General features: G+C 37.5%; 3 protein-coding genes across 4 annotated transcripts; 1 reads left to right on the plus strand and 2 right to left on the minus strand.

Moving 5' to 3' along the window:
• The first annotated feature begins 1,966 nt into the window (after positions 1-1,966).
• On the plus strand, positions 1,967-6,387 carry LOC112202353 (ethylene-overproduction protein 1). Its single transcript, XM_024343340.2, has 4 exons — positions 1,967-4,345; positions 4,673-4,964; positions 5,045-5,354; positions 5,686-6,387. The coding sequence occupies exons 1-4, from the start codon at positions 2,349-2,351 to the stop codon at positions 5,895-5,897; spliced, it is 2,811 nt and encodes a 936-aa protein (XP_024199108.1). The 5' UTR covers positions 1,967-2,348; the 3' UTR covers positions 5,898-6,387.
• A 203-nt stretch (positions 6,388-6,590) lies between these two features.
• On the minus strand, positions 6,591-10,952 carry LOC112202354 (probable inactive receptor-like protein kinase At3g56050). 2 transcript variants are annotated; one of them, XM_024343342.2, is made up of 10 exons: positions 10,734-10,952; positions 10,382-10,483; positions 10,137-10,284; positions 9,670-9,741; positions 9,405-9,548; positions 9,178-9,318; positions 8,360-8,931; positions 7,732-7,922; positions 7,496-7,628; positions 6,591-7,414 (listed from the first exon to the last, which is right to left on the minus strand). In XM_024343342.2, exons 2-10 carry the CDS (start codon positions 10,479-10,481, stop codon positions 6,819-6,821), a joined length of 2,097 nt encoding a protein of 698 aa, XP_024199110.1. In that variant the 5' UTR covers positions 10,482-10,483; positions 10,734-10,952; the 3' UTR covers positions 6,591-6,818. The 2 variants fall into 2 exon arrangements, with proteins under 2 accessions (XP_024199110.1, XP_024199109.1); XM_024343341.2 differs by lacking the exon at positions 10,734-10,952 and having other exon boundaries at positions 10,382-10,711.
• Positions 10,953-18,675: 7,723 nt separating this feature from the next.
• On the minus strand, positions 18,676-19,314 carry LOC112164097 (putative pentatricopeptide repeat-containing protein At1g12700, mitochondrial). The gene has a single exon (XM_024300334.1). It carries the CDS (start codon positions 19,312-19,314, stop codon positions 18,676-18,678), a length of 639 nt encoding a protein of 212 aa, XP_024156102.1.
• Positions 19,315-23,080: the final 3,766 nt, after the last annotated feature.

Here is a 23,080-nt window from a genome sequence, read left to right on the forward strand (position 1 = left end):
TCAATCAAATGTTGGACTCGGAGAGGATATTTCTTTTAGAAAAATAGAATGGTTGGTTTGCTTCCTTATTGGGCTGGCCTCTTTATCTTATTTAGATTAGAAAATGCACGACTTTTTCAATAGCAATACATCTCCTGGATTGAGTTATTGGTGCTGGTACTGCTTTATTTCCCATTCTTTCTCTAATTGTTGTCTTTACAGTCACCCACTTTAATCGTTTCTTATTAAAAAAAAATTTATCAGGAATCTCATTGGGTGGGTGCCATCTAATCCATCTTCACGTGTAAATTATGTGATTGTCTTATGACTAAATAATTATAAGTACTCTGTAATGCAGTTGATAGGGGAGCGGTGTAGCTGGATAGCTTATGTATGTGTGGTGTGTAATCTAAAGATGTCTAATGCTATCTCTATCTTCTTTGAACCACATATGTTTTCAAGTTAATCTGAAATCATTTAGTTCTATAGCCATCATATTTGACCTTATTGCATTGATTCTGAGACAGCATGACCCAGTATATTGTGGAGCATAGACCAGTAACAAGTCTGAGAACCAAAATGGACTCGGGAAGGTTTTGTTTCTGGGACATGCCGTCATCTCACAAAGAGGTTCTGTGGATGAAAAGAAGAGTAGGAATGAGTGTTGCTTTTGTGTTAGAACTTTGCTTCTCACTGTTGTCCAAGCCATGGCAACCGTTGGTGTGCATAAAATATGTTGGTAAATATCAAGGACAGTCCTCGATTCAAGAAAAGCGGTTCATCAATTCGAGAGTCGAGGACTGTTCTGAATATTTGCCTCAGAAATTTATGTATGTGGGTCCTTAATATTGGCCTCAGAAATTTATGTATAGCTGTTTCACAACAGAACTACCTATGATATGGGCAAGAGTCCTTGCTTCATAGATACACAACTTCATCACAGCTTTGTATTGCCAAAGCAAGTTTGTATGCATCAAACGGGTTGAGCAGACAACATATAGCAGCAGTCTAGTGATTTACACGTTGGTGCAAATTTGCTTGCTGTCAAGGACCGACGAGAAACAAAGCTGCTTCAGAATCCTCACATGGATTGTGTTGTAGGCACGTGATCATAATTTCTTGGCTCTTTGCTATGATACATTTTTGTGGCCTGATTGAGATAAATTATTCCCACCATTGCAGTTTCTGTTCTGCTGCTTTGTTATATATTCTATGAAAAGCTTCCAAGTTGCAGTGATGTCACAGACATTACATTATAGAGATGCTCACCCAACTTCTCAATAGTTTATGTCAGACAATATTTTAGGTTTGCAGAAGAAAGACCACCATACAGGCATAAGCTTGGTATAAATTAAGATGGGCAGAGAAGGTATACTTAAATCTATTGTCTTCCTAACCCATTTGGTAATTTGGGTCTCCGAGGCCCTCGCTTTATTTATTAGTTCATTATCTAACTCCTTATTTATTCGTTTTGAACTAATTTATAGGATCATCTTTGATTTAAACATTTAACCGCAATGTCTAATTTATAATCTAATTCGCTTAATTTATAATCTAATTCGATATACATAGTAACATAGACATATTTTAGTGAGAAGTAGCCGGATTTTTATCATAAAATTAGAACTTTCTTAAATATAAGTAGGTACCCAATTTCTCTCAACTGGTCGGAAAAGAAAGTTGCCCAAGAATCCTTTTTGGTGTAAGATGGGACACATTAACGTTTGAAGTTACTTTTGTTTACAAGCGCACTCTATGATGCTATATACCTTTGCTTAACTAGCAATTTCTCTTGAATCCACATCTTGTAGTCGCATAATTAATTAATTAGCAGTTAAGCTGAAGATAAGCTAAATTGAAATTAACCGGTTGACCAACTCTCTTGGATTGCCCCATTTTTAATTTTGAAAACCACGTGGCAGAGTTGGAGTGGGTGATAATGGTTCGGGCACTGAACTGACTCCAAGAAAAACTTCCTTACTTTGGAGCTAGCCACCTAAACGACTAAACCTTTCAGAGTTTCGGGTTCACCAAAGTCCCCTTTGACATCCAACACAGAGTGACGAAGTTGGAGACAACACAGAGAAAAAGCTTAGCAATTTTCTTATAGAACATATCCCATGAAAGAAAAGAGCAAACCCAAAACCAGTGACCATTTTCTTTCAGCTTTCTTCTTGACAGACAAAGACCACCTTGGTATGTGAAACTTTCGAGCTTTAACACCTCTCTTTCAAAACCCAACATTTTAAGTGTTCTGGGTTTGTGAAAGTTTCGAGCTTTACCGCCTCACTTTCAAAACCAAACATTTTCAGTGTTCTGGGCTTGGGAAAGTTTCAAGCTTTAGAGTCGTATTATCTGTTAGTGCATATATGCAGAAGATATATTGTCATTTAGATATGCGTGCTCTTAAGTTTCTAGAACGATTCACAAGCACCCAAGTCCATGCTTTGAATCCAGTAGAAACCTCAACTGGTAAAACCCATGGTGGTGTTTCAAGAGCTAAGCTCAACAGTCAACTACTCAAGTCTTTTGGGTCAAACTCAAAGCTCAAATCTTTCAACTCTTCAGTGTCAGTCACTGAAGCTCTTCTTCTTCCTCATGGACTCCCTAATACAGACCTCATTGAACCCTCCATAGAGCCCCACCTCAAACCCATTGACTTTGTTGAGATCTTAGCTGACCTCTATCGGCGGTTAGAGAGTTGTGAATCTCAGTCTGATAGATCATTGTTGTTTGTGGAGCAGTACTCTCTCTTGCGCAGCCTTGGCGACCCCAAATTGCTTCGGAGGTGCTTACGAGCTGCTAGACAGAATGCTGTTGATGTCAACACTAAGGTTGTGCTTTCAGCTTGGTTGAGGTTTGAGAGGAGAGAAGATGAGCTTTCAGGTATGTCAGCTATGGATTGTGGAGGACAAGTTCTTGAGTGTCCTAAGATTGCTTTGGAATATGGGTTTGATCCAAATTTAATTTCTACTCATTGCCATTGTGATCAAGATCAAACTAAAGCAATTGATGTGCCTAGTTTCAATGAGAATGAGTGTGTGGGTTTAGAGCAGGAGGAAAGTGATGTTACATTTTGTATTGGCAATGAAGAAATCAATTGTGTTAGGGGTAAGATTGCGATGCTATCTAGTCCACTTAAGGCTATGTTGTATGGCAGTTTTAAAGAGTCGAGGAAGGGTAGAATAGATTTTTCAGAAAATGGGATATCTGTTAAGGGAATGAGAGCTGTGGAAGTGTATAGTAGGACTAGGAGGTTGGCTTTGTTTGGTCCTGGTGTTGTTGCGGAGCTACTTTGTTTTGCAAATAGGTTCTGTTGTGAGGAGATGAAGTCTGCCTGTGACGCTTATCTAGCTTCGATGGTTGATAACATTGATGATGCGCTGGTTCTTATTGAATATGGTTTGGAGGAGATGGCATATCTTCTTGTTGCTGCTTGCTTGCAGGTATTGTTAAGAGAGTTCCCGAATTCCTTGTACAATCCGAAGGTGATGAAGTTTCTTTGTAGCTCCAAGACTAGGGAGAGATTGGCTATGACCGGGCATGGTTCTTTCTTATTGTATTACTTTCTAAGCCATGTGGCTATGGAGGAAAGTATGGTATCAACTTCCACTGTGATGTTGTTGGAGAGGTTAGAAGAATTTGCAACCCAGAAGTGGCAGAAAACACTAGCATTGCATCAACTGGGTTGTGTTTTGCTTGAAAGAAGAGAGTTTAAGGATGCACAATATCGTTTCCTGGCTGCAGTTGAGGCGGGTCATGTCTATTCAGTGGCCGGTGTTGCAAGGACCAAGTACAAGCAGGGGCAACAGTATTCAGCCTATACACTGATGAGCTCTATTATCTCTGAGTATAAGCCAGCAGGGTGGATGTACCAGGAACGCTCCCTCTACAATATTGGGAAGGAAAAGATTTCAGATTTGAGCACTGCAACTGAACTAGATCCCGTTCTTTCATTTCCATATAAATATAGAGCTATTGCAAAGATGGAGGAGAAGCAAATTAGTGGAGCCATTATTGAGATTGACAAAACTATTAGGTTTAAGCTCTCACCTGACTGCATTGAATTACGGGCTTGGTTCTTCCTCGCTCTTGCAGATTATGAAAGTGCTCTGAGAGATATTCGTGTTTTATTAACTTTAGAACCGAATTATATGATGTTTCATGGGAAGACTAGGGGGGATTACTTGGTTGAGGTTCTTAGCCATCGGGTTAAGCAAATGACCGAGGCTGATTGCTGGATGCATCTATATGATCAATGGTCTTCTGTTGATGACATTGGTTCTTTGGCTATCATACATCAAATGCTAAGGAACGACCCTGGAAAGAGCCTCCTACTGTTTCGGCAATCTCTACTTCTTTTACGGTATGTTTTTCCCATCATAGCTACGGATTTCTGTGCTATCCAACTGCAATGTTTGTGATGTGTATTTTCCGACATCTTGCTTCTGTAATATTACATCACATAATCATGATATCTGGATTCTTTGGGAACCTAATTTGACTGAAATATGGTTTATTGGTGGAATTTACAATTGTTCTTATCATATCATATCAAATCAGCCCCACTTTTGTGTCACTTCTACCAAACTGCATGTCAGTATAATGAATTGTTACATACTGTGCCATTAATCAGGTGAAATGTGCTGCTGGTATTTTGAATTAAACCTTTTCAATAATATGTGTATTTCAGGTTGAACTGTCAGAAGGCTGCAATGCGCAGTTTGCGGTTGGCTAGAAATAATTCTAGCTCTGACCATGAGAGGCTAGTCTATGAAGGATGGATTTTATATGACACAGGAAATCGTGAACAAGCACTCTCAAAGGCTGAAAAGTCCATTCACACTCGGAGGTCATTTGAAGCTTTTTTCCTCAAAGCATATGTATTGGCAGATACTAGCCTGGACCCTGAATCTTCATCTCATGTTATTCAACTGCTAGAGGAAGCTCTTAAATGCCCATCAGATGGTCTTCGAAAAGGACAGGTGAGAATCATCCACGCTTTTGTCCTTCATCATTGTACCTTGATGTACTTGTTTGAAATGTTATTCTGATATTTTTGCAGGCATTAAATAACTTGGGGAGTATATATGTTGATTGTGGTAAGCTTGAGGAGGCAGCAAACAGCTACTTGAGTGCTCTTGACATCAAGCATACAAGAGCTCACCAAGGATTGGCACGCGTTTATCATCTTAAAAATCAACGAAAAGCCGCATATGAGGAGATGACCAAGCTAATAGAAAAGGCACAAAATAATGCATCAGCTTACGAGAAGCGATCAGAGTACTGTGATCCTGAGATGGCTAAGAAAGATCTCGATATGGCAACAAATTTGGATCCATTGAGAACATATCCATACAGATACAGGGCAGCAGGTAATCTTTCTGACCCTGGACATTATATTTGCCTTGTTGCTGCATCTATTCTCTAGTAAGTAGTTGCAGAACTAAAAACTTGTATCAGAAAACATCCATCTAGCAATCTTGGTGCCAAGAACATGAAGCATATTTCAATTTGTTTTAGATTAGAGTGCAAGTGCACTCCGGTTCACCTGACATAGAATCTAGTAGAGTAATAAAGAAACAAGGAAGGGTTTTATAAAAACCAAGTAGGAGATAAAATACAGAACAAGAGCATGGAATTGGGCCTTAGGTAAAGTTAGTAAGGAAAGGTCTTGTACTAATTTATGCAATACCATGACACCAGTGCTGATGGATGAACAAAAAGAATCGGAAGCTGTAGAAGAGCTTACAAAGGCCATAGCCTTCAAGCCTGACTTGCAAATGCTTCATCTTCGAGCTGCGTTTCATGAGTCAAGTGGAGACCTCAGCTCTGCCCTACAAGATTGTCAAGCAGCTCTCTGCATGGACCCCAACCACACAGATACCCTTGATCTCTATAATAGAGCACGGGACTGAACTAATTTAATTGGTATAAATTGCTTCTCATGAGTTCGGTGTGCGGGAGACTTCATCTTCAGTGATACCACGACTCAATTGTTTGAAAAAACTTTCCTCGGAATCATGATAGTCCATCTGCAAACTCACCTGGCAAAAGAGGAAAAGTCGACCAAGGGACTTCTATGTATATAAGGCATTGTGGATAGATGATTGTTGGTTGAACAGAAAGCATTGAGCAGCCTTTTTTTTTTCTCAAGCAATCTAGCAAAGATGGCTGCGGAAGAAAAAAATTAAAGCAATTGCTAGGAGCATATATTACAGATTAGAATTCCCTGCTGTAAATTTCTCTTTTTGTTAAATCCTTATACCTTGAGATGCGTCTCTGGGTGAGAAAAAGGATCTCTTCTTCCGTTGTACATAGACAAAGTTGTGAGGACATCCAAATATCTCAATTATTGCAATATAATTCAGATTTTGTTCAACACATGGAGAAAGCAGTTCTAATACCAAAAGAAAGGAGGGATTTTGTTTCTTTCAGGCAATTTATTTTTGGAGATTTTTTTTCTTTCTAATCTGTTTTTCTGTTTACCAAAGGCAGCAGACCCAAGACCATATTTGCCAACAGAAATGAAAGTCATGAAACTATAGAAAACTCTATAAATCAGGAATTCATACAGAAGCCTCTAGAAGCTATTATTCAAAAAATCAAAATTTATTTATCTGAGAAGTTATAATTTCGTGTAAGAAGCAGAAAAAGCTCACTTTCTCAATACAATCGTTATTTACAATTCATCTCTTCTAACTTACATTAGAACACCACACAATCAGATCTATCCTACATGCACCCCACTGCTATAATGAATAACAGAACCAGGTAAAAGAATAACGTGCACACAATTAATAAAGAAATGGACAATAAAAATAAATAGATTTTTATGATCAGTTTCCTTCTGAAAGAATTTCAAGTTCTGCCCACCAAAGAGGTGATAACTTCGGTGTGGCTCGATCTGGCTCCATGGCTGTGATTTCTTTTAACCTAGCTGTGATCTCTGTCATCTTTGGTCTTTGTTTCGGGTCAGGATGGACACAATCTGTTACCACTTGAAACAGTTTTTCCAGCTCTTCTTCTTGGTAAGATTCTAAGATAGGATCCACCATTTCTCCCAATGGTTTCTCCCCTCTTAGATAGTGTGATGCCCAGTCCACAAGAGAACCCTCTTCCACGGAGTATGGAATTCTACCGGTGAACATTTCAAACAATATTACACCAAAGCTGTAGACATTGCTTTCTGGACTTGCAGATGGGACTTCCATAAGCTCTTTGTCAGCTGATCTTGTCTTTGCTGCAGTTCCTTCATTCCAGAAGCTGAAATCTGATATTTTGGCTGCATAGTCTTCGGTCAGGTATATAGAAGCTGATTGCAAGTTCTTCTGGAGTATTGGTGGAGTCATTTGGTGCATATACTCTAGACAGTATGCCATACCCATGGCTACTCGTACTCTCATTCCCCAGTCCAAGTGTTCTGCTTCTTTTACTGCAAGACATGTTCAAAATTAATATACTGTACGAACAAAAACTACTGTGAAAGATACTACAAATTTCATTGTATACTCACTATGTAGATGCTCAAAAAGTGTTCCATTTGGAGCATATTCAAAAACCATCATTCTTGTGAATGGTTTCTCTTCTTCACAATACCCAATTAGGTTTACAAAGTTCTTGTGGTTCACCTTGGATAATGTTTCTATCTGCAAAAGAAAAGTATATCAATGGGAGTGAGCAATTAGGAACTGTTAGCGTACTCTTGTAGTAAAGGACGCATCAATACTCGTATCAATCTTTACACTATACCTTCTTTCTGAACTGAGCCTCCAGATGTTTAGACCAGTCTCCAGCAGATGTTGATGTTATACATGTTACAGCGATTTCAACCCCACTTGAAAGAGTTCCCTTATAAATGTTACCATCCGAAAAGCATCCAATTATATTACTGAAATCTTCACAAGCAGCCACAAGTTCTGATCGGTTGAGTTTTGGTACACCTGAAACACATTTCATCAAGTTGAGTACAGAAACATGTAAGAAATTGAAGTGGAAATTAGAAACTTTTCCCATGTCTTCATCAAGAAAACCAAACTAGATTTAAAGGACAAATAAAATAATTTTTGAGCCAATAGTTAGATCCAGCAATAGAGTAAAATGTTTTCCTAAAATACAAACTGTCCCAAGGCTACATCAACATGAAGGTCAATCTCTGGCCTTGGAATGCTGCAAGTACTGAATGGTGAACAAGTTGACAACAGGTCTAGCCTTTGATCAATGTTCACTACATATTCAGCTCTGCTGGTGTCTTTTTTTTTCTTTTCTTTTTTATATTAAAAGGTGCCTCAGAATTTCTCAGGAGATTAATAAATAATATTCATGCATAAGGGATTGTGTTTATGTGTGCAGAGGGCTGTGCACTGTCACAATTACTGACCTGTTACAAATGCTTTCTGCAACTGCCCACTTAACCCTGTTGTCCAGGGTCTTACTGTAACCACTTTACTGCTTCGGACAAGCATAATGCCAATGACTGAAAGTAAAATCAATAAAGAACCTCCAAAAACGGCTGCACAAATCAGAACTATGCGCCTCTTTGACTTGGAACTATGTTTAAGCCCTTGCCCCGGAATTGAAGCAGGGGATGGAGTTTGAGATGGACTAGACTCTGGTGGTGTCGAAATAATAGTTGGTGGATTTACTGGGACGGGAGAGGCTGGAGTTGGTGCTATCAAAGGCGAGGGTGAAGGGGTCAGAAAGCTGCTTGAGGGAGATGGTGAAGGAGAATCTGATGATGGTGACGGTGAAGGGGAATTTGAAGATGGTGATGATGAAAATGGTGAAGCAGATGGTGGCATTGAAGCTGAAAATGGTGATGGAGATGGTGAAGCCGATATGGATGATGAAACCCTGTCAGTTGCTTTAGCTTTTCCAATTCTGGATGCCTCTGGCTCATCTACCACCTGCTGCAACCTGCGGTAAGCTGTATCTCCAGGTTGGGCAGTGTTCCTAGAAAATAAGAAAAAGGTCATCCTGGAATATATGTAGGAATTAAGAGGCTACAAAGTACAAGATGCTTTGTTTCCAGTGTTGCTTCCAATAGAAAATATGTGCAAGGCCAAAAGATTGAGAACTTGTGGAAACTTATTGGACTTTACCATGTCATTAATGGAAACAAAGTGAAAACAGAACTAATTTCCGGCCCTTGTAAATCTAAGCCAAGACATAAATATTAGATGACTTTCACTTGCTTACCAGCTGATAGATCTGCTCATGCATGATGTCCCGAAAGCAGGATCTGTTAGTTGGCTCTCATCTGTTTGGCATTCGGAAACCATCTTAAGCTCATGGACTTCAGGGGATAAACAACCAAGAAATTGGTTATTGTCAAGTAAACTGCAATAAGAATCAGGATATGAGTTTAGTAAAAGTCATTTAAAAGAAAACTCAGAAGGGCAAAGAGTTCCAAAAGAAGAACATACAGGGTAGTGAGGGATAGATTGTTGCTGAAATCAGATGGAAATGATCCACTAAAGTTATTATATCCCAAGTCCAAAACCTCCAGCTCCATTAAGTCTCCAATCTCTTTAGGAATTTTCCCAGTAAAAGAATTATTCCGCAAAATTCTGTAGTAAAGAAGCACCAATTCAGATCAAGAGTAATACATTACAGCAAAAGTTCTGAAAAACACATTAAAAGGAAGCATTGGAATGCATTTGTAGGACTTAGAACCAATTATAGTCTTACATGGACTTTATGTACACCAGCTTCCCTAGTTCAGGAGCCAATGTTCCTCCAAGACAAAGATCTTTCAAATTCCTGCAAGTTGATCACATCCAACTTCAGGCTTATGAAATTAAGAACACCAAAACTCTTTGAGAGCCTCTAAATCGATACAATTAAAAATCCTAGCACAAAGCAACTCTAAGGACAACATCAATAAAAAGTTGCCGTGTTCTTTAATCATTACAAGTTACATGAATTCCAAATCACTTTTAAGCTTCAAGCTCAAAAAGGTGAGTGGTTAATTTTATTACATGATATTCCTATGAAACCCCACCACAAATCAATTTAGAAGTGCTTAATATACAAACCCAACATATCTACAAAACCCATTTTCTTTATTGCCATAGAAAACTCAAACTGATTCAGGAGCTATTTGCTTCAATCTCAGAAAACAAGAAGCACACAAAAGGAAACAAACAAAGACTCACAAGCTGATGACTTTCCCATCTGATGAGCACTCAACCCCAAACCAAGAACAAGGATCATCATCTTCTCCACCGCCACCACCATTCCAATTCCCTAAAACCCCGTAAGGGTCTCTAATCACTCTCTCCCTAAACCTCAACAAAGCCAAACCTGCACCAAAAAACCAAAACCCATTTCAGCATAACCCCCATATTGATCAGCTAATTCAAAAAAAACTGCACAGACAATGCAACAGTCTGTTACAAACCTTCACTGTTGAGACACCAACAAAAGCTCAGATTATGATGAAACAGTAGCACAAACACCACGGCTGCCACAAACCGATCAAATCTCCACCGTCGATTCATGCCTGAAACCTCAAAACGAAACCAAAAAGTTCCAAACTTGAACGTGTTTATATGTACAGATATATAAATATGCAACAGAGAGAAAAGGAGAGTCGTGGGAGTCTCTTTCTGTCTTGCACATTGTACATTGTACAAATGTAGAGCAAAGCGCGTGACTTTTGCGTTTCAAATAAAAAAAGGAAACTCTACACTAAAAAAAAAGAAAGTTTCATGATTCAAATGTAAGACCGACATGTCGCCGGAACGAGTTACCGGAACAAATGGGGCGAGTGCAACTGGGTCAACTTGGAGCGGCGTCGTTTCAGTTTCGCGGCAATTCCCTCAACGTTGGATTTTGCTTCACTTTGTCTTGTAGCAAAGCGGCCCAGCGACTCGGTTTCATGAATATTTATAGCGCCGTCCTGTTGGCCCCCCACGTGCCGTTCACGTGCCGTTTTCGGTGACTTTTCGTTTTCCGATCCATTTCCTATTTCGGGGGTTTTTTTTTTTTTTGGTCTGTCTCTGTGGGGTATTTTAGAAGACTCAATCTGGAATAATTCAGGACTCGCTTTTGATCTGATCAAAGAGAGAGTTCTTCTCTTTGGTGCAGAGTCTCGAAGAGGGGACTATTATTTTTCAAAGAGGATGTTTTTCATGTCTGAAATACTTAATAGGAGGTTGAGAATACTGACTTTAATTTGTTTGACAATTTTCAGAATAACAAAGAAAAAAGAAGAAGTCAGTTTGATAATCAAAACCAGTATGTAAGAAACATGTGTCTAATTGTATGTGTTTGACTTGGTTGAGCTACAAGAATGTAATGGGTACCAGAAGTACATGGATATGATCAAGTACAACATGATTTTTCCATTGTAGTTAGTATCTTGTTTCAGTTTGAGAAACGTTAATTTTTTTTTCTTTTTTTTTTTTTGGATGTTATACTAATTCTTTTCTCTCTTTCCATTCCCAATTCGGAAACTCGTTCTAGAAAAAGGAGAAAAAACATTACAGTGATTGACCACTCTACTCATAAGTTGGGTGAATATGTTTTAGTTTCACGTACGGTAAGTTCTCGCTTGACAAATCTCTAAACCAACTTTATAGTAAATCATAAAGAATTAAGAATTAGCTAGGAGAACATAAGAGCAATGGGAGCTCCAGCCACCTTTTTACAGTGCAAGAGCACTGAGCCACTTTCATTGACTGTACACAAAACTCATACTTACGTACATGGTATCTCAGTGAAATAAAATATGAATGGATCATGGCATCATGCCATTGGTCATGGGAAGGTGATGACTGGTGCTTCTCTTACTTCTTCTTCGGGTTTGCATGTACGGGGAGGTGAATGTGGAAATAACTCAAATAAGGACCTGGTCCACAATCCAACACAGACACCTGGCTTGAACCAGTACTCTAGGTTCCGGCCTGCACAAGGCAACAAAAGTTTTATATAATAAATGTTAGCATCAATTAACAATTAGTAGATCATAATTCTCTATTATTTTTGTCTGCACAGCACAATGATTAAGACCAGTTTGTCAAGTTTTGGGAATGTGGGCTCTCAATGATCATCATCATCATAACAAACAATATCTTCCATCCGCTTGGATTATGCATGCTTGATGTGGACTAAAATTAAATTACTTAAGATTATGGATTTTTAGGGTTTAAGAAACGGTGCTAGCGTTAAGAAATGCCCTTATGATTATATAATGGGGTTTTTAATCAGTTTCAGGTTTAGACGTTTAGTGCTCTTGTAGTGGTTTTCAAGTCTCTGTATATTCAGGTAAAGTGGATTAGAGTCTTCCTTATCCAGCAACATCATCTGCAAGTTACAGTGACCTTACTGGGCTCCTCCATTTAGGGTTTCTCTATGTGAGAATGAAGTTTCTGGTCTGAGGTAGTCTGCAGGCTATAGTATATGGAACACAGCTAGCATTACATTCAAAATGTGCAATTTAATAAAGTTTTCTTTAGCATTTAAGGGGTAATTTACATAAGAAAATGGCAAATTTAACTTATTATTGAGTCTGTAGTGCAAGTTATTTGGAGTGTGTTGACTGTCCAGTGTCCACAGTGCAAACTGCAAAATGAAAAAGTGCAAATTTTTTGTTTATGTGTGTTTGGAATCTTGGATAGTATACTCTGATTTTTTGGGAGCTAATATGTTGTAAGGAAGAATGTCACCTTCAATCAATTTTTCATGCGTAGTTCAATATCTTAGTTCAACATATTAGCGTGGTAGACATTATTGATTTGGTCTAGTATTGGTAATGATAACTAGTATGATATTAAATTTTAGAGAGTGAAATTCACACTTTCCATTTTACAATTCAAATTTTTTCTATCTTTTTGATTGAAATTCTTATAAAAAGACAAAACTAAATTACTAAAGACAAATATTTAAGTTACTAAAAAAATGAAACATGGAGTGTGGATTGTAAAATGAAGAGTGTGAATTTCATCCCCCTAAATTTTTGTTCATAAGAGTTCTTTCGCACTAAATTTTAAATGATCAAGTACTTCTATTCATACCTCCAAAATCAGTACTTAGACCTCCCTAGATATGAGACCTCCTGTTTACTTTTTGAATATTCAGTTTGCTAACTATACCTCCCCATTTTTTCTAAAATGCCCTTACCTATGGAGTTCAGCTGAACTTGTCGATGTCATTGGGAGAATAATCAACCAGTAAAACGACCAAACAGAACTCAAAACATAATCCATTTCAAAGGAACTAGATCGCACATTCCACATCTTAGTATGATAACATGTTGGAGATAACAATTATGTATCCTATTGCATTGATTTGGTACCCATGATATTGCCAAGACATCGATCCAAAAGTGTATTGTGAAGAAGCCAAAACCCAAAAGTATGCATAATGCCTTGCAATAATCACAAATATAACCATGTTCATCCGCTCCCCTTTATGGCAGAAGATTGAACTAAAGCCTAGAGAGCAACACACCCCGGTAATCATCAACTAATCTTAATGCAAGAATGTCGAGTTTGCTTATTGATACCATTAGATTTGAGGCATAGACTAGGGTTTTATATTAATGTAGGAGATGTAGAAAGAAACTATGAAAGTGGCTAAAGATGAGTATCATAAAAGTGACTTCAATTCAACCCAATAAACGAGGACTGCAGTTTGAACAAGAAAACAATATGATGTATTGGTCGAATTGCTTTATATTTTTTTTCTTCTTATATGCATATGTCTTTATAGGTAATTTTATACGAGTTGAAAAAATTAACTATTACTAAAAAATATAAGAGGTTCAAATGACAATTTTAAATATATGAATAGAAACACTCATTTCAAATTTAGTGTCAAAAATTAACTGCCATAACTTTAAACTTTATTTTATTTTCCAACAACCTAAACTTGTGGAACAAAAATGATCTGACAAAACCAACTTAAGCTGAAAGTGATCATACCGCTAATGTTATTATATACTGACACTTGAAGCTTAGGATTGGACCACTAATTGGACACAAGAATGGGTCATAATAACTTGCTGCTGAATTTTTCCTGGAGTTGAGTTTGAGTGGAGTTAGACCTAGTACCTGAATTGGGGCTCTTTTGGTTTCCTTGCTTCACAAATAGACAATGAAACGTCCTGGTCTTAATAGAAAATGTTGTAAGACCTTATTTCCCAATGACATTAGATCGGTAATGTATTGACTTTTTGGGTCTCCAAGTACTGGAAGTGCTTTTCAGAAGCTACAATAATTGGTTTGTTAAGTAGAATAACTTAAATATTTGTTTTAGATGATGAGAAAACAAGTTAACTAAGATACAGAGAACCATTTTTTTTAGAAAATAGAGAACTTCATTCATTTATCCATGGTCAGAAGGCATGTACATCAAATGCTGTCTTACACCAAAATCATAAAAGGTATAAACTACCAGACAAAGATGCAGAGAACCATTAGGTACTAAGAAACAGGTCTTAACTTTCGTAAGAACTTGATAAGGTAATAATTATGTTCAAATCGGTGTTAGAATTATTGAGAAATGGCGACCCATCCTTGTCAAAAGTAAGCCCCATGGCCATGATTGAAGTCTTGTAGTGAAGGTACTCCATCATATATATTCACACGCATGTGAGGTGGACCTAAATTCATGCCAGTTTCACAATGCTTACCTTCTGTTGTGTAAAATGGCAACCATATCACATGCTACCTTGTGCTCATTCCAAAGCAAAGGCCATGCATAATTAAACCAATATTGGCTCGACCAAGTTCGAATTATTTTCGAGCTACGTGTGCTTGATGTTACTTTTGCAACCTGTAAGAATGTGCATTACATCACCTTTGATGTATAAGTTTTTAGAAAACCAGAGTTTACAATATGAAATGGAGCGAGCAACCTAGCACATCATACTTTCGGCCCTTGAATCCATAGAGAATATAGGCAGTAATTGAGATGAGCAACAGTGCAAGAGTAAACAAAGTGAAGGAACACAAACACTGGAAACTGTTGATGAAATTCAGTGAACTTTACAATGCAAAGTTTCAAACTGCATCTAGAATTCTAGATAGTTTCATCCAACTTTTAAATAAACTGAAGTTCACAATAAACTACTCATAGAAATACATCAGTACATCAGATGAGAGATGTCCCGCACCGTTTGAAATACACTAACGCTTTATGCAAAGGATTTACTGCACTGCAAATCTGCAAAGTTGACAAAAAGAACAGTCACAAACAGTCAACACATTAGGCAATGAAGATGTCAGTGAAGATGCAGCAAAAACAAAACAAATTACTTCCTACTGTAATGCAAATGTAACTTCCTATTAGTGCTTCGCATAAAGCTGGCTAGATTTGGAAATGTACTACTGCCCGAACTAAAGCTAAAATGAAGAAAAAGAAAAAAAAAAAAAAGAAACATACATTGCACGAACTATTGCACAATTCTAGAATAAACCATGCTACAATAGTTCAATGCAGTAGAGAACCAACATATCCAGTCCAGTATTGAAGGTTACCAAGTTGATAGTGCAGCAAGAACTTTCTATTCAGGGAAAGACTAGAACTATTGTAAGGACCAGTCCAGCAATGTTCCCCTGTTTATCACTTTTATTTTCCAAACATCTATTATCCATGAATACTATTGTTTGTATTCTCTTTATTTTTTAACAATTAGTTTCCCAAATATATTTTTCACCAAAGCAGAGTTAAGTTTAGTGAAAAAGATGTGTGTTGAGGCAACGCAAGCAAGAAAGAAACACAAGCAGCAGTTCAAAAGAAGAACACCCAAACAGATAGGCACAGAAGCCTAGATCAAACCAATGCAACAGCAAAGACAAGATATATAGATCAAACTTTGTGAAGCACATATCCTGAATACATATTAGTAAATCATCATACAGATTACATATTATATGATGGTCACATGTCATGCAGGGATAGCTGACCGCGCATTTGAAGAAAAAACAAAAAAAAACAGTAGAATCAGCACTACTAATAACCTTAACCTTTCATTCCCTCAGTAAGAAACTGCATTCTCCTTGTCGAGTAAGACAAGGCTCTCTTCATAAGAATTGACAGTGTAATATCTGTATCCACAAATCTCAAGACTTTCAAACTGTTGGCTCACAAGTTCTATGAAAAATAGTTCATACCCAGGATGAGAACAAGAATAATGCCTGGGACAGGAGGCTTCATCAGCTCGTTCAGCCATTACTACTTCACCGCTTTCCCTAATATACAATTTGGGGAGGAAACTTCTATGTGGCCTATGTGGACAAAGTCTTATCAATTTGGTCCAGGACTCATGGATACCATATTCTTTCACTTCCAAGATATCAAGAGAAGAATCAGCACCAATTGGATACAGAATAGAATCAGTATGCGTCTCAAATAAAGCAAGTGATTTCCCGTCTGCTGAAACAGACAATTGCAATGTCAATGACACTTCCAATTTGAAACTCTGGCATCATTATCTCAGAAAATGACTAGCTGCCCGCATCAAATGCCAAAATGAGATATGTACTTCCTTTTAAACATTGTGCTTGCCAATGAAAAGACCCATTAACAAAAGCCTGGAGTGTGCCTCCATCCATATGACATGGACGCACAATAGAACCAAGATAGCTCCAACAGCCTGTGGCTAGTGAATAAACCTCAACTACAAGAAACTGATGAGCCTCACAACCTTGTAATCATTGGTCTTAGCATCAAAACCAAACGCAAAAGAAGCCTCATCAGCATCACTTATCACTTCCCGTAGAGATTTGGGAGCTCTGATGAATCCCAATGACTGATATTTGATTACCTTCCCTGTCAAAATAAAAGGAGAACAATCAGATCTTTCCAGTATGAGTGCCACTACTTTTAGATTCAGTGTGCTTAGATAAAGAACTAGACGGCAGTAACAAGAGACAAGAAGAAAGCAGTACAATGATAACACACCAGCCACAGATTAAAATCTGTAACTTTCCTTATTCTGCCATTTTCAGCATATGCAACCATGCAACTAAGACCATCCACAACAAGAAATTAACGAATAGGGTCAGGGTGATCAATAAAATTCTGTAAGAAGGCATTAAAGCTACACTTGAAATACCAAAGCAAAGAATCATACAGGTTTAGATGTGCCCTTGTGGTTTAGCTTTCGGAAACATCTACAACTAGCTCCATAGTCCCTACTCCCTAGAGAGTAAATATGTTTTCCAATGATTAATAGGGAGCCATGACAACTTTCAGTGACTAAAATAACTAACAAAGAACGTTTTATGCCATAAACACTAAAATTCCAAACTCCAAACCCAACATAAGATTTACATCAAGAGGAAAATTCACCTTTTTACATAAATGAGCAAAAACATGGTGAACTGCTGAAATTAAATTCAACAGATCAAAGAATTAGAAAGGAGGAGGCGGTCAAGAGCTACACTATAACCAAACAAAATCACTACACAGCTCTCCACAGCTTCATACAACAAAAACAGAAAAAGCATGTGTTTGCTATCTTAAAACATAGAAACTTGAATGTAATTGTCCTAATCATAAACAACTGACCTCAGAACAAAGCCAATTATCTTTTTTTTTTTTTTAAAAGGCACAAAAATGGTGAGACAATGCGCATTGGTCATTGCTCAACAAGCTCTCTTAGAGCCACCCACCTGCCTCATGACCTGATGTCACATCAACATCCATGATCACATGCCCTTAAAACCTGGCTGTGCAAATTTAGTAAATGTATCTGTGCTATGAAAGCTCGCAATGGAGCTCTCAGTAGTTTTTGTCCCCTGTTACCAAAAAACAAGAATATAGCTTAGTGACTGTATATAATCATACTGAGGAATCTCCATAAATAAGCACTCATCAGGACACATGGTCTATGTAACAGGTAAGAGTTGCCACTTAGACATACCTTTCTGGACAAAGATTAGTGATACAACTAGGTTGACCGAAAATGTTCAAGTTAGAACATATATTATCATTGAAGCATTACAAATGTTCTAACATAGAGTAGAATTGAACAATGAAGAGATCAGGTGACAACTGTTAAAAGATGGGAGCCTAATTCAATATTAAAAAGCTTTTTGGAAATTCAATTTACAAACTAAAATCTAAACTCATAGGGATGCCACCTACTTTCAGAGAAGAATTACACCAGTTCATAACAATCAGAGAAAGAAAAAAGAAAAAACTGTTACCTTTAGGATGTAACTATCAACCACTACTGAACTAGAAAGGAAGAATAATCATCATAGGTAAAGAAACTTGGGATATCCCAAAATGCTTGAGTTAGAATCTAGGGCATAATTGAAAAAAAGAGTTTTACCATATTCGTTTTACAAACTGATGTAAAAGTCATAGGCACTGAAACATACTCTACAATCAAACAAGAATGGAAAAACACAATTGCCTTTAGGACATAAATATTAAACACAAATGAACTAGGAAAGATGAATACTTGCACTGTCAGTATTTGTTTGTCTACCAAATATTCAGTTTATTATTATTATTATTATTATTATTATTATTATTATTATATATATATATATATAGTATTATAGTAAAAATAAGTGCTAAAAGTGGAGTGCAACAAGGAAATGACATTGTGTTTGGATGATGGATTTATGAATCGGATTGACAGAACATCCAAGGTTGCTAGAGGGGCAGCAGTTTTGAATTTCCGAATTTCCTAGTGATATTGACAAAAGATTAATTTCAAATATTCAAATAACTTCAGAGTGAATCTTTAAGCAATGCTAATAAACCAGGATCTACTTTATCCTTTGACAATAAATCAACAATCAATTCCATAGTTGACGCATCTGCAGAGAAACCCCTCTCAAGCATTTCTTGAATAAGTCTCATAGCCCTTGATGTCTCATTGTTATTGATAAAACCTCGGATAATTGTGTTATAGGTACAATCGTTTGGAGAAGAGCCTTTTTGTTCCATTCCTCTAAGCAAATTTTCTGCTTCACTCAATAGGCCTCCTTTGCAAAGTCCACTGATCATTATCGTAAATGTCCTTACATCAGGCTGAACTCCTTTTGATGATAAACCACAGAAGAGATCTTTTGCAGACTGAACTTCTCCAGCTGTGCACAAACCTTCAATAACAATATTGTAGATTACAATATCTAGTTCCAACTTCTCGTCCTTCATCTCTGTAAGCAATTCTATTGCCTTAGGAAGTTGCTGGTTGCTACATAGGGCATCAAGTAAAACAGCATAAGTTTGAACATTTGGATGTTGGCCATAGCCTTGCATCTGAGAGAACAGCTTTTCTGCCTCTTGTATTCTCCCCACTTTGCAAAAACCATCAATAAGAGTTGTATAAGTAACGGTATTAGGGACAAGTTCCATACGACGCATTTCCTTGAAAATCTTGTTAGCCTGATCGATCTTTTTACCCTACAACTCTGAACATCAACCATGGAGCCCTTGCTAACCATTAGATCAAAAACTTGTTTTGCCTCATCCATTTCTCCCTGCAAACAGTAACCATCCATAAGGTAACTTTATGTAATCGTGCGAGGTTCAATTCCTCTTTGAATCATCATCTCAACCACACTTTTGGCTTCCACGACCATCCCTTCCTTACAGAATGTATCAGCCAAGATATTGAAGGTGAAGACATCTGGAAATATGCCTTTACTCAACATTTCATTCAACAGCCTTTTAGCTTCTTTCCACTTGCCTAGTCTGCAGACTCCGTCAATCAAAGAGTTGGTTCAAATGACAGTAGCAATTGATGATAATGGTTAGAAGCGACTCCGATCAGACCCATATCTTTCTATTCAAAGAGATGACTGTTTCAATCTGACAAGTTGAGTCAAGATTTGATTGAAAGGGACAACAGAAGAAGGAAGAGGACGCCTTTGAAGCATTTCATCGAACACCTTCAAGGCATGCTCTCAACATTACTCACTCTGGGCTGGGTTTCTCTACATTTGGTTGGCTTTGAGGATTTAGAATGAAACAAAGCAACAAGGGGAGGAGTAGAGTACTGAAGAAATGGCACACCTCTTGTGATGATGCTGAAATAAGAATTAGAACAAGAACAAGAAGACGTTTTGCCCATTATTTTCATCATCTCTGCGTCTGTTTGCTTGCTTCGGTAGTGCTACTCGACTCTTTCGTGCTTCTGTACTGTTCTTTAGTTTTTACTTTACCCCCACTCAGTTATACATTCCCTAATGTTTTTATTTTTCACATGAATAAAATTACCAATTCTTCTACTACAACATGAGAATTTAAATTTGGCAAGCTCAATTTTAATGGAGTAGTCATCCCTAATGTTGAGGTTGTTATTGGTTACATTATTCGAAATCACGATGACATATTTGTTGAAGCAAAAAGTTATTTGTCCTTAATGTTAAACAGCGACAAACGTGGCCCGTGGCCCACCATTGTACCGATATTGTCCCAACTTAATCATCTGATATTTTATTTGTCATTTTTCTAATGTGAGATCTTTCCTCTCCAACACTTAGTGTTCAGATCAGACGATCACTGAGACTTTGGCTTTTGAAGAAGGCATCAAATTTGCAATCCAGAAAAATATCAAGAAGGTGACTCAAATGCTTGTCATTATAGAACTTAATGCAAAAAGTAAGATTCTTTCTATGTTCTCACAACTGAATTCAAATGCTTATCATTCATGGCAACCATAGTTCTTCGACAAATAATGCCTGGTTCAACACCGAACGCACCAAATCTACCAACTGTGGTTTTGGGTTGTGATGAATTCATTACACAGGAATTTCTAGCTATGTAGTTAGTTTGTGGTACATATCATCAGCGAAACATGAGATCGTTGATGTTGTTAGCTTTTCAGCACTTACAGATGGTTACCATTACCTTAATTATATTATTGCGGATGTTAGAGAATATATATGAATGAAAAGTTTCTTGCATTTTATAGTCTTTTATTCTAGCACTCTTTCCCTTTCATCTGTATATACCAACTACCTATCAGAAGCTGGAATCAAATCTAAACTTGCTAGCTTGGGATCTATAGGGCTGCAATTCTAAATCAATATTGACTCAATCTAGTTCGCCTTTTTTTTTTGTCAGAGAAAATTTACATGTATATGTCAGGAAATTGGTTCCTTGAATCAGCTAGAGAACCACGTTCATAACAATATAGATGGCATTTGAGAAAAGCAAAGCATACACCTAAACACCAGAAGTTCAGGAAAATTGGTGAAATGATCAGGAAACTCAGTGAATTATTATATAATACGAAGTCTCAAACTACAAGACCAAATGAAAATTTTAACTGATAGTCTGATTCGAAATTAACAATAAACTTCAAACTACAAGACCAGTTAAAGTTATAACTGATACTACCAAAGTTTCATGAAATTTGAAGTTCACAATACTTGCAAACGAGAAGTCCCACAGCACATCGGATTAGAAGTCCCACGTCATAGAACACCAGCAAATTAGAGGATGTTACTGCTCTACAAGTCTGCAACCAAATACAACTATTTTACTCAATGCAGGGAAGTTGAGTCAGTATGTTACTATTGTACAATTCACTAGCCAGATGAAAACAAAACAAATGTAACTTTGGGGAAAAGTGTAGATTGCATGAACTATTGTACAATTCTGCACCTGAAAATAAACTATGCTAACAGTAGTTCAATATACAACATTCACTACAGTTCCACAGTCCAATGTTCAAGGTCATACCAAGTAGATATTACAAGCACTTGTAAAAGCACCAGTATAACAATGTTTATTACTACTCTGTTTTTAACTTCTTGTTTTCCAAACATCTACTTATCCATGACGACCATTGTTTTGTTTTATGTTTTAACTATAAGTATTCAAAATTAAGCTTTCACCGTGCTGAGTTGGATTTAGTAACAAAATTGTGTTTTGAGGCAACACAAGCAAGAAAGACAATCAGCAAAAACAAGAAACCAAAAATAAAAGCAGCAGTTGGAAAGAACACCCAAAAGGCTAGACACAGAAGCCTAAAAGTACTAACAGAACCAACACAATAACAACAAAGGCAAAAATTATAGATCAAACTTTGTTAAGCACACATCCTGAATAAATATCCCTTGGCTTAAAGGTAGTAAATCATCACACCGAACAAAGTTTGCTGAAGTTGCTAAAATCTGATGGTGTCATGTAGGATTAGCAATGTTCGCATAAAAAATAAATAAATAAATAAAAAATGAATAAACCCACAGAAATCAGCATTTAAATCACCTTACCAGCTTACCTGTTCTTTGCCTCAATAGCAAACTGCATTGTCCATGCCCAGTGTAATAACTATATCCACAAATCCCAAGACTTTAAATTGTTGGCTCTCAAGGCCTACCGAAAATAGTTCATACCGAGGACAAGAAGAATGCCTGGAACAGGAGAATATATCACTTCGTTTGGACACTACTACTTCACTGCTTTTCCTGAAACATAATGCTTTGGGGAGCAAACTACTTGAGGGGGAAATTTCATGTGGTGCCCTATGTGGACGGAGTCGAATCAATTTGGTCCAGGACTCATGGATGCAATATTCATTCATTACCCAGATATCAAAAAAAGGATCGGCACAAAAATGACTAGAATACATGCTGTTATGGACTTCTCATCTCCAGAAACAGACAATTGCAATGTTAATCGAGTATCGCATTTCAAACTCTCAACCCATAGGCAAGGTCCCATTTTTCCCATGTGAGATTTATATATTCTCAACACGCCCCCGCACGTGTGGCGAATTTTCAAGCCATACACGTGGACAACTTTTGGGTGACGTGGAACCCGTGTGGCCGTTAGGCATGCACGTGGACAACTTTTGGGTGACGTGGAACCCGTGTGGCCGTTAGGCATGCACACGTGGGTAACCCGTAACCCGCTCTGATACCATGATAAAGTAATCTGGGGTTCACATCCAAAACCAATTGGCAATGGATGGAGTGGCCCAAACCCTTATAAACCCATAGGCAAGGTCCCATTTTTCCCATGTGGGATTTATATATTCTCAACACGCCATGATAAAGTAATCCGGGGTTCACATCCAAAACCAATTGGCAATGGATGGAGTGGCCCAAACCCTTATAAACCCATAGGCAAGGTCCCATTTTTCCCATGTGGAATTTATATATTCTCAACACTTCCCACA

Source organism: Rosa chinensis, chromosome 5 (assembly GCF_002994745.2).
Source record: "Rosa chinensis cultivar Old Blush chromosome 5, RchiOBHm-V2, whole genome shotgun sequence".
Taxonomy (NCBI): Eukaryota; Viridiplantae; Streptophyta; class Magnoliopsida; order Rosales; family Rosaceae; genus Rosa; species Rosa chinensis.

What these genes read in the sequence shown, in the direction of transcription:
- LOC112202354 (XM_024343342.2), bottom strand. Translation starts at nt 10,481, where the DNA reads ATGAATCGACGGTGGAGATTTGATCGGTTTGTGGCAGCCGTGGTGTTT. An exon ending in GCAGAAAGCATTTGTAACAG is followed by an intron (nt 7,923 to 8,359) that starts GTCAGTAATTGT and finishes AATGTGTTTCAG; the next exon opens with GTGTACCAAAACTCAACCGA. An exon ending in AGGCTCAGTTCAGAAAGAAG is followed by an intron (nt 7,629 to 7,731) that starts GTATAGTGTAAA and finishes TTTCTTTTGCAG; the next exon opens with ATAGAAACATTATCCAAGGT.
- LOC112164097 (XM_024300334.1), bottom strand. Translation starts at nt 19,314, where the DNA reads ATGCGTCGTATGGAACTTGTCCCTAATACCGTTACTTATACAACTCTT.
- LOC112202353 (XM_024343340.2), top strand. Translation starts at nt 2,349, where the DNA reads ATGCAGAAGATATATTGTCATTTAGATATGCGTGCTCTTAAGTTTCTA. An exon ending in CAATCTCTACTTCTTTTACG is followed by an intron (nt 4,346 to 4,672) that starts GTATGTTTTTCC and finishes TGTGTATTTCAG; the next exon opens with GTTGAACTGTCAGAAGGCTG. An exon ending in ATGGTCTTCGAAAAGGACAG is followed by an intron (nt 4,965 to 5,044) that starts GTGAGAATCATC and finishes ATATTTTTGCAG; the next exon opens with GCATTAAATAACTTGGGGAG.